Here is an 11,473-nt window from a genome sequence, read left to right on the forward strand (position 1 = left end):
GGTTAACATTGGGGCTAGTCATAGCGCATTGTCTTGGGAGGTGTGCACCTCGTTAGGTCACTCACCCCTCACCCACACCATCCATAGCTACTCTTACCGCTTTTCCCAAGTGAAGTTTTTAATTGGATCTAAACCCGCACCTTAAAAGTTTTATGTGACCCCTATATGTACAATGATATAGAATCATGATCATACATGATGCCATGAGATAAGCCATAATGTACAAAGATTTTCTTTATAAATAAATGTGTGGCTTATTGATATGTCAACGGAATAAAATATGATTGTTTACTAAAGCTATCCCTACTATAGTCCAAATCATGTCTTTATGTCTTATAGTAGTAGGGAAGCCTGTAATGAAGTCCGTTGATATCTGCTCCCATGGTTCATTAGGAATAGGTCGTGGCATCAATAGGCCTTGAGTCTTGCCTTTGTAGCTCTTGACCTTTTGACAAGTCATGTGCACTTGGTAAAAATTCTAGCTACATTATTTTTCATCAACACTCTAGTCACAACATATAATGTAGTAGATACCCCTCTATGACCCATGTATGGAGGTTGATATCACGGTATCTCCTTTAAAACAATTTGTCTAAATGGTCAAGTGATACATAATCTTTTCTAGAAGAAAAGATATTCTTCATTATATGAGTATTCACCATTTGTTCTTTCATTGAGTTCTAAGGCTCAAAAAATTCCAGATCTTGCTCTTAGGAATCCTTCATAGCTTCAAAGGGTGAACTCTCCTTGGGTGAGGTATGATTGATGCTTGGTCTTCTACTTAGAGAATCAACCACTACATCTTCCTTGCCAGGTTGGTATTATATTAGTGGCTGAAAACTGTGAATAAAAGATGCCCATTTGACGTGTCTGCTTGAAATCAAGGGTTGAGAGAGCAAGTGTTTAATACACTATTAATTAGTGTCGATTGGGAATTCATAATCCATAAGATAATGTTTCAAAATCCTAAGATAATGTTTCAAAATCCTAAGAGCATGTACTACAACAATCAACTCTTTGTTATATATACTATAGTTGCACTCTACTGGTTTCAACTTGCAACTAAAAACTATGAATAAAAGGATGCCCATTCGATGTGTCTACGGTTAACACATTGTTAATCAGTCTTGATTAGGAATTCGGAACCCATAAGGTAATGTTTTTAAATCCTAAGAGCATGTATTACTTTTCTTGACTAAAAGTATGGGAACACCATGCTGCTAAGTCTAATAAAACCTCTCTTTATTTAAAAGTTATTCTACTTGATGCTGGATTTCTTTTTGTTGTAGCACTCTCCTTGTTGGGAAGTGGAGAGACCAGGAACTGGAAGAGGGCTTACACTGGATGGATGGTCAAGAGGAGGGGACTGTTTGGCGAGGATGGTGGGGTCATACAAGGGAAAGCGATCCTCATACGGGCAGAGGAAGTAGGAGGGCGACGAGGAAGGAGTGAGGGCTATGGCGCAAGCTTGGTTGGGCGAGGACAACCTATAGTTTAGCGTTGGGACTTTATATTAATTAATTGGGTATAACTAATAGTCTATGGCGCAAGCTTGGTTGGGCAAGGACAACCTATAGCCTAAGGTTGGGACTTTATATTAACTAATTGGGTATTAGCTAATAGGACATGTGAATAAGAGACATAAAAACCCATAAACACACTTACACATACATTCATATGACATTAGCACCTTATTTTGTATTTAAAGTCTAGATACACGGCTTTCAAAATTAGCACCTTCATTAAACACAACTTCACATGGCCCAAACGAGAGGGATGAAAGAGTCCAAAGAGAAATTTTTGGATTTTTGAAATTTGAAATGAAGGTATAATTTTTCAAGCTTGAGTCACGCTTGGGCTTGGGTTCACGCTTTGGCCTGACTAAAGAACGCATGAGTCATTTACTTGTATCAATAAATCAAAAACAATCAAATACTTGTATCAATAAATCAAAACAAAGAGTTATGCTGAATTGCAAAATCACAAAGCCAGTGTCCCCAAAAAAACAATCTCTAAAGTGTAACAGACATGGATCCCATGTGGGATTTTCCCGCCATAGCCGTCTCCCGCCCTTATCCCACCACCAGTATCCTATGCTGTGGCAGTGCCTCTCATCGCATTTTGAGCTCACACCTGACCGTTGCAGGATCAAAGGCTTAGCAAGAGATTAAAGACAGAGAGACAGAGAGAGCGCGCAATTAGCAGAGAATCCTCTCTCTCATCGCAGCAGGCTTTCTTGGGTTCTCGTCTTTGCCCCCCGAGCTTCTGGCTATGGCGATGGAAGCTGCAGTATACAGTGGCAAGAAACCCGTTACAAGCTCTCCTCTGTCTGCAGATAACGTGATTCTATCATATCCTCACGAAGCATCGCCGCAACAGACGAGAAAGAGACTAAGGGGAACCGACTTTTCTGCAGGTACACATACACGCCGCTCGCCCACCCACACAGAGAGAGAGAGAGAGAGAGAGAGAGAGAGAGAGAGAGAGAGAGATGACGACGATGGTGCAATGTAGCACAGCGTACGTTCACACCTACACACACACACACAGAGAGAGAGAGAGAGAGAGAGAGAGAGAGAGAGAGAGAGAGAGAGAGAGAGAGAGAGAGAGAGGGGGGATGGAATGTGTTTCTGTAGAGACTCGATCGGTCAGAGTTTCTGTTGAAACTTGATTCAGAGAGTACGATGGTTTCTGTAGAGATGATACCTTGTGTAGAGAGAGAGAGAGAGAGAGAGAGAGAGAGAGAGAGAGCTAACCGGTTTCCATTGATGCAGATGAAACTGCCCCTGACGATACCCCTTCTCCTTCAAAGTCTTGCAGAAGGTCTCCTCGAACTCCCGAGATTGCACCTCCACCTCGTATTCGGCCCAGAAAGTTAGGGTTCGATGCAGGCACACAAGATTCTGTAACGCTAAGATCCAAAGAAAAAGTTCAGAAGGAAACATTAGGGTTTGATGCTGGAGAACAGGGTATCACTAGCCCACCTGTTACACCAACGGAAACAGGGAAAACTCAGAAGGAGAGGCTTGGGTTTGATGAAGCACACATCAGTTATGGCAGCAAGGCCAAGATCTACAAGAAAAGCTGTGAACTTTTTCAAAACAAGACTGAAGAGAAGCTTGAGAGCACGCTGTATAAGAAGACAAAGCTTGTGCAAGTGGAGAAGAGGCGGCATTCTCCGAGGCTAGTTGAGAAACCCCCTCCAGAAACCCCAAACCTTAAACCCCTTAGAGAACCTGAACATGACCTGAAACTACACAAATCTGCACAGATTCACAGAAAGAAGTCCATGGGTATGGAAATTCAGTTGTCGGCTGTGCGAGGTGGTGAAGCTAGCAGTAAAAGGACCCTGAAATGTCTAAGAAAGAAATGGCTTGACCACTTGGTAGTGGATAGAGTGAAGTTCAGTGTTGGTGATGATGTTTATGTTAGGCGGACTGAAGAGGATTTTGACGAGGAGGCAGAGGGATGCCTTATATGCGGGAAAGTGGGAAAGCTGGTGGAATGTGACAAATGCTCTCGTGGAGTTCATCTGAAATGCACAGACCCACCAATGAAGAAGGTTCCTGACGGGGATTGGTTGTGTTCGAACTGTGAAGCGGAGTCAAAGCCTTCTGATGGTGAGCAGACTAGTCGGCTGCAAACTGGCTTACGCACCCAGACACCCAGAACCGCCCGAGAGTTGCTACTGGCAAGCAAGCTGTGGGCAGCCCGTATTGAAAGGTACACTTATAACCTATGCCACAGTACATGCATCATCTTTTTATAGATGGTTCTGAGACCTTAATTTGGTCTATTCTAACAGTTTTGCAGGCCGCCTCTACTGATGTTGCCCTTTATTGAATCTTACAACCTCTCTACATTAATTTCAGGATATGGAGGGATGTAGATGAATCGTTTTGGTTTCAAGGACGGTGGTATGTCATTCCTGAAGAGACTGCTGTCGGAAGACAGTCTCACAATCTCCGCAGAGAGTTGTTTTGCACTAATCAATCTGATGCGAATGAGGTACTAAGTTGGTCTCTTTGTGCATGCCATAACCCTGTGCATGGTAATAGTTTATAAGTTTTGGTTTTTGGCTTTGAACCAGGTGGCATCGATCCTTCGGAGATGCCGAGTGATGGGCCCGGAGGAGTTCCGCAGCTCAGGCAGAGACGGGGATGATGTGTATCTCTGTGAATATGAGTATGACCCTCAATTTGAAACTTTCAAACGTATATCAGATGTGGAGGCAGATGGGCAAGCATCTTCTGATGAGCTTGAGGATGCCCCATCAGAAGGAGATGAAGAGGAAGAGAGTGATGAAGAGGCAGTTCATGAAAGGAGGAAGCATTCAACCCAGAAGTTACCGGAATGTTCACAGAAACCGCCCACTTCGGCCAGAGCTGCAGTCCGTATTCTTGCATTTTCCTGCTTAGGTAGTGAGGCTGAGGGGTTTGGAATTGTATGTGACATTGTTGTCGTTTTGAATGCAGAATGCTCGTGGTGGACGGACAGCCAACATCAGCAAAGTGGGTGCGAAAACAATACCCCAAACCGCGAGGAGGAAACCAGTTACAGCCTTTGAAAAGGCCAAAGCTGCTCTGCGATTGACGGCTACTCCAGAGTCATTGCCCTGCAGAGAAAAGTACCATCCAAACCCAAATTCCTACGCTTTATTTGCATCTGGATCATCAGTTTATGAGGTTGTGGAATCATCTCAGTGACTAGATGCAGTGGCTAGACTCATCTCAGTCTAGGAGGTTGTAGAAGCAATGGCTAGACTCATCTGACCGACCGTGTTTTGCAATCTGCAGGGAGATGAGGGAAATATCTGCATTTGTAACTGATGCAGTGGTGGCTGGTGATGAAAGTCTGGGTCATTGCTTGTATATAAGTGGAGTACCAGGCACTGGCAAGGTTTGCCAGCTTATCTCATTGTAATTTGATTGCCTCTTTTGACTATTATCGATGGAAATCTTTTAAGGTTTGCAATATCTTTTCTCAGACTGCAACAGTAATAGAGGTCATGCAAAAGCTTAAGAAAAGCTACGAGGATAAGAACATCCACCCCTACCGGTTTGTGGAGATTAATGGCCTACGGCTCACTTCTCCTGAACATTTGTACACGGTATGCATGCTACTTGCATGTGAGGATCTTTAGGGCCTGCTCCTCCACTGCATATGACACGAGCTATCATGAATACATGCTTGCAGGTGCTTCATGAAGCGCTTACAGGACATCATGTGGGGTGGAAGAAAGCTTTGCAGCTGCTTGATGAGAGGTTTTCAAACCCGAAGCCCTCAAGGAGAATTGATACAAGGCCTTGCATTCTCTTCATTGATGAATTGGACCTTTTGGTAACCCGTAATCAGTCTGTAAGCATCTATATCTCAGTCTTGCACATCCTCCTGCCTCATCTTTGATCTTGAAAGTTCTGCTGCCCGTGTTGTGTATTGTTTTCCTATATTTGGAGCTATTAGGTAAAAACTTGGCTATACATGCAGGTTCTTTACAATGTTTTTGACTGGCCGGCTCGTCCCCATTCACGGCTCTTTGTTATTGGTGAGTCCACCATCAAGCTTGGCCTACCTTGAATGGCATGTGTCTAGAGACTCAAGGCATTTGTAGATTGTGATTCAGGAGCGTTTGTGTGGACACAAACGCTCAAGGTAAAATCCCTCTTAAATCATTTTTGTGGCTGGTGGATAGGTATAGCAAACACGATTGATTTGCCAGAACGGTTGCTTCCTCGTATTGCAAGCCGGATGGGTTTACAGAGGGTTTCATTTAGCCCTTATTCACATGAGCAGCTGCAAACAATCATTTCATATCGTCTAGAGGCAATTAATGCCTTTGAAAAGCAAGCTATTGAGTTTGCATCACGCAAGGTATGCACCTGCATGGCCATGGGGTGACAATTTTTGAGGTCAAGGGCACAATTACTACCATGTGACACCAGTATGTATATGACTAGTTATCATGAGCTCTTGCATTAAACAACCAGTTTTGCTTACAGGTTGCTGCAGTGTCTGGTGATGTTCGCCGTGCCCTAGAGCTTTGCAGACGTGCAGTTGAGATTGCTGAGTCTAGATGCTCACACGACCCAAAGTCAAGCTCTGATGCTAATAAAGGTCAAGTTTGCTAGGCCACTATTGCTTTGACCTTTTCATCTGTATTTCTTGCTGTGCAGCTATCAATGCTGCATGTAATTTATATGCCCTCGCAATTTTATTGAAATCAATTATATATGTGTTGCTAGCAGGCTGTCGCACCAAGGGTAACCTTGTTGGTATGAAAGATGTGGAGGAAGCAATCAAAGAGATGTTCCAAGCTCCACACATAAAGGCATGCTTAGTTTGGTTGTTGTGATGCAAATCGAATAAGTTGGTGGGGTAGCAAGGTGATTAGAATATGCATAAGCAGGCCACATAGGGTCTACTACTTACATAGTCTATGGTTTGCTTGCAGATTATGGGGCGATGCGCTAAGCAAGCAAAGATATTTCTGGTTTCTATGGTGTATGAACAACATAAGACGGGGATGGTTGAGACTACCTTTGAGAAGGTAGCAATGCAGCTTTCTTAATTGTTGTTTCGATAAGTATTTTGTTGCACTTTAACTTGTCTATCTTTTCATGAGAATCCCCCCCCAAACCAACACACACACACACACACCACACCGCCACCACCACCCCACTACCACCACTGCTGCTGCCAGTCCCAAAGGCCCTTGTCCGTAAAAAGTTGGTTGCTTGCTTCAGGTGGCCACGACCTTCTCCTTTTTGTGTAGAAACAACAATGAAAGCTCCCTTGATTGGGATACACTACTCTCTATAGGGTAAGTAAGGTCATTATATAGGTCTACCTTCTTGAAGTAACCAACCACAAATGAACATTTGACAGTATGATGCTCTTTTCAATTGACAATGTGGTTGGCCCTCATACCAAACAGGTGTGGATTAGGTGCCTGCCGGCTCATCTTATGTGAACCGGGATCTCGTCACCGCATCCAAAAGTTGCAGCTCAATTTCCCCACGTAAGAGTTAATGCAATGTTCTCAGCTTTCAACTTCACATTCTTTAGTAGTCATCTTCACCATATGTATGTCTTCATTTGTTGGATTTCAGTGATGACGTGTCCTTTGCCTTAAAGGAAGATTCAGAGATTCCATGGATTGGCAAGTATTTATGAACCAAGGTATGAAAGCTTCAATGGCACACAAATCAAATATGAAGTCAAAGAGAATGAGGTGAAGTAAAAGCCTTCAAAGAGTACACACTCGAGTACAACAAAGGGGTACAATCTAATACAAGCCACTTGTTTTATGCCACACGAGGCACTCAAATCTCATGTGAAGTCAAAGAGAGAGATTGTTGAGGCTTGTTTAAAGCCCCACAGGCAAGGGGCTCCCGGCTCAATAACCCTATTGAATATGGTAGCCAGTGATTTCTAACTTGCCAGTGTTTCACCTACTCATACTCATAAAAGAGGGCAAATTATTTTGACCTCACCCGTTATGGGACACGTCTGTGCCAAGTTGACTCTGGCTTGGAAAACAAAACAAAAACCCCTTATATTGAAGGGATGTGATCATGACATACACTAGTGCCCATGGTACTCTCTTTGGGGTAAAGGTGTTATAGTGTCCATGGTACTCTCTCTTTTTGGAGTAAAGGAGTTATTCCTTTTCTTTGGTCAGGAGTGGAGATGGCTACACCGTGTAATATTAAGCATTCTTGGAGATGTAATTGGTTCAAATTTCTGCTGCCAAATGAATATGAATAAGTTCAAACTGATCGAGTGGAATGAAGCAAAGCTATAGTGTTTATATGTACTTGCCTTACAAACTAGTCGCAAACTTTGGCTTCCTGATGAACCATTTGAAAAATATCATTACAAACAAGTCTGAGTGCTAAGGTGACAAATGGCTGCCTTGAGTCTTACAGAAGCAAATCTCCCTCTGGATGGATCAACTACTTATGAAAAAAAGTTCTTAAAGCAAGCTCCCTCCGGATGGATCTACCCATGAACAAAAGGTCTTAAAGCAAGTTAACAAAAGGGAGAAGAAAAGGGTATATGTTGAATAGGATTTTTCCAATCCCTAAAGGTTGGCAAACAAGTATAGGGTTCTCTCTCTCTCTCTCTCTCTCTCTCTCTAATAGGCTTCTGGCACCAGCATTAGGGTTCTCTCTCTCTCTCTCTCTCTCTCTCTGATAGGCTTCTGGCACCAGCATTAGGGTTCTCTCTCTCTCTAATAGGCTTCAGGCACCAGCATTAGGGTTCTCTCTCTCTAATAGGCTTCTGGCACCAGCATCAGTCCCATTCGGGACACTGGCCCCACTCCAGAGCCTAGACTACCTTGCAAAATTCGTGCCCCCTTAAAGTATTTGCAAAATTTGCCCTTTGTTCCACGGTTCAAAAACAATAGATCTTGGGTTTTCTAGTTGTTTGAGGTGATTAATTGGCTCTGTGTTGTGTAGATTCTAGGTGGTTTGTTAACGGAGCATGTTCAACATCATTTTATTTTATTTTGTTTGGGAAGGAGATACTAGCCTTTGGGGGGGGGGGGGGGGGGGGGGGGAGGGATTAGAGGAAGAGGGCTGGACCAAAGTTACAATAGGACTAAGGGCAGAACTAGCCTTAGGCTAGTTAGGGATGAAGATAGAACATCATCCTCTCCTCTGCACAATTAGGATTGAAACATTTATCATGGTGATTCATGGAGTAACTAGATACATGTAAAGTACATCATATTGGCTTGATGCTCATCTCATTGGATGGACGTAACCATGGATGTATGCATTTGAATCAAGGCTTCTATTGTCAAGGGATACGTGGGTAGAGAGGTTTTGCAAAGCGAATATCTTAAGATCACACCATTGGAGCAACTTGCAATAGAAAGATGAAATAAAGTACTTTATATGTTTCACATATTCACAATTGAGATCTTGCATATATGAAATATATCTAGGTTCTTATGAAGCTAGTGAAAAACTACAGAGATTCAAGATAGTTTATACTATGTGTGTAATTGTGTTATCTCTTGGGTTGTCTTGAGAACATCCCAATTGAGGATTGCCTTTGGTCAAGGTGAGTTCCGTCGAAACTGATCACATAGCCCAAGTACTGGACTTCTTGAACTCCAAATATGCTCTTCTTTGCATTGATGTAGAGTTCGTTATCTCTCAGAATCTTTAAGACCTCCACATCCTTCTCGTGCTGTTCTGCAGTGGTAGAGAAAATAAGCATGCCATCCAAGAAAATGAATAGACATTTGTTGATGAGTATGACGAAGACTCCAGACACCATCTTGTTGAGGGTAGTCGGTGCATTAGTTAAGCTAAAAGAAATGACCACAAGCTCGTAATGCCTCATTCCGTTCGAAAGGCCATCTTCGGAATATCGACTTCGAAGATTCTGACTTGATGATAGCCACTTTTGAGGTCGATCTTTGTGAAGTACTTAGCACTGTTAAGGCTTTCGAGGATGTACTCTATCCTGGGCATGGGGAACTTGTTCTTGATTGTCATCTTGTTTAGGGCTCGGTAATCCACATAGAGATGTGATGTCTTATCTTTCTTTTGCACAAAAGGGATCGGTGTAATAAATGGAGAGGATGAAGGCCGGATGAATCTAGGCCTAAGCAACTACACGAGTTGCGCCTCCAACTTAGCTTCCAATGCCTTGGAAAGACCATACGGAAACTTACCGGGTGGCTCAGCTCCATGTACCAAATCGATATGATGGTCTTCAAAACGAGAGGGTGGGGGGTCTGTGTGAAAGGTCATCCCACAACATGATGTCCTAAAACTGTTGGAGGAGTGCTGTCATCTATGGCTCTAATGGAGTCGCAGTGGATGTCGTTATCTTTTGTGGGCGGACATAGATTATCGCACACTCTGCTCCCTTTCTAATAGCTCTACTAGCTTGGAGGTGGGAAATGATTGGAATACCCTGAATGCTCCGATCCCCGTGGGATGATAGTAGGCTTAGGCAAACCTTTGATGATCGTGAAGGTGTCATGCTTCCGATCACAAATGGGCGCATATTGGCAAAACCAGTGAATCCCTAGGGTTATGTTGCACCCGAGGAGGGGAAAGACAATGAAATCCCTTTGAAACTGGGCCTTCTGGATTGTGAAGGTGAACTGTTGAGCTTTCGGGGAGATATGGGTATGTAGGTCGAGAGTGAACCAATCCACATCCAAATGATAAGGCACTAGGGCACATATCATCTTGGTCACCAACTATGGAGAGATGGCATCTTCGGAACTGCCCATGTCGAAGAGAATGACAATTTTTGGCCCCTTCACTGTGCCATAAGCTATGATAAGACCTTTTTGATGCTCCTCAGCTCCGCCCTCCTGGTTATCATCGAATACCACTGAGGGTACTGCATTCAAAGCAGGCAAAAGCTGGACAACATTGGTTATCATCGAATACCACTGAGGGTATTGCATTCAAAGCGGGCAAAAGCTGAACAACATTGGTGGAACAATTCTTCTTTGTATGTCCTGTGGTGGGAGAAAAAACACTGGTTCTCTTTGAAGTATTGTTCCTTCTCATTTGACTGTAGGAATCCTCCGATAAGGCCCTCCTTGATCTTTTCTTTAGGAGTCTTCTTGGGTCCATCTTGTCACTCCTTTCCAGTAGAAGAGCTATTTTGGCCCTTCTTCTTCTGGTCTTTGTTGTTGGATGCCCCCTTACTTGACTGTTGGTTAGACGCATGGTTCTACTGGGTGGTTTGCATCTGCTGCGTGCTGAGGTTTGGGGGTGACTAGTGCGATTTTGTGCTTGCCTCCATTAAGCATCATCTCGTGGTTCTGTATAAGAGTCAAAGCCCTATCATAACTCTAGGGTTCGAAGTTTCGAACAGGGAAGTGAATGTTTGGATCCAATCCTTGAATGAACTGCTTCAGCTTCTCCTCCTCGAACTTCCCCAATTGATGTGATCACTTTGTTGGAGCAGGTGAGCACATGGAACCGTTCTTGGTGAGTTTGTAGAACTCTTCTTCGAGATTGGTCATGTATTGTGGAGGAAGAAACCTTGTCTTTAGATCGGACATGAAGGTGTCTGGTAAGCCAGGGATCTGTGTGCAGACGGGACCCATGTTGCCACCAAGTGACTGCATCACCTGTGAGGTGTGGAGCCGCCAGATGGACTTTCTCTTGGGGATCTGTGATCTTGGAGAGTGGAAAATGGGCAACAAATTGGTGGATGAATTGGGTCACAACTGAAAGGTCGCACTTGTCATCGTACTTGGTGAAGTTAGGTGAGGCACAGACGACGGTAGTCGAGGTTGTGGTTGGGGGGGTTGTGGAGGATTGAGAAGGGGTGAAAGAAGTTACCAGAGTCCACAGTGTTTGTTGGAAACGGTCCCTCTAGTCTTCTCGGGCTTGTTGCTCATAGTTTGCCTTTGCTTCGAGCTCTAAAGTCGCCCCTCTTTGGCCTTGCGTCTCGCTTTCTCCGACTAGTCTTGCTTCACGGTCTT

At 43.8% G+C, this 11,473-nt stretch overlaps 1 protein-coding gene and 1 non-coding gene across 2 annotated transcripts; both read left to right on the forward strand.

The window, feature by feature from the left end:
* The first annotated feature begins 2,015 nt into the window (after nt 1-2,015).
* On the forward strand, nt 2,016-7,782 carry LOC147617797 (origin of replication complex subunit 1A-like). The gene is made up of 16 exons (XM_086776058.1): nt 2,016-2,416; nt 2,775-3,723; nt 3,873-4,008; nt 4,091-4,390; nt 4,476-4,627; nt 4,797-4,899; nt 4,988-5,110; nt 5,197-5,358; nt 5,488-5,545; nt 5,693-5,871; nt 6,000-6,114; nt 6,246-6,328; nt 6,452-6,547; nt 6,744-6,820; nt 6,935-7,018; nt 7,110-7,782. Exons 1-16 carry the CDS (start codon nt 2,272-2,274, stop codon nt 7,171-7,173), a joined length of 2,826 nt encoding a protein of 941 aa, XP_086632184.1. The 5' UTR covers nt 2,016-2,271; the 3' UTR covers nt 7,174-7,782.
* LOC147617798 (small nucleolar RNA snoR28) lies at nt 4,154-4,228 on the forward strand. Its single transcript, XR_015262295.1, has one exon. It is a non-coding gene; the product is annotated as a small nucleolar RNA snoR28 (small nucleolar RNA).
* Nucleotides 7,783-11,473: the final 3,691 nt, after the last annotated feature.

Source organism: Cibotium barometz, chromosome 36 (assembly GCF_041138505.1).
Source record: "Cibotium barometz isolate CiBa-2024 chromosome 36, ASM4113850v1, whole genome shotgun sequence".
NCBI classification, from domain to species: Eukaryota; Viridiplantae; Streptophyta; class Polypodiopsida; order Cyatheales; family Cibotiaceae; genus Cibotium; species Cibotium barometz.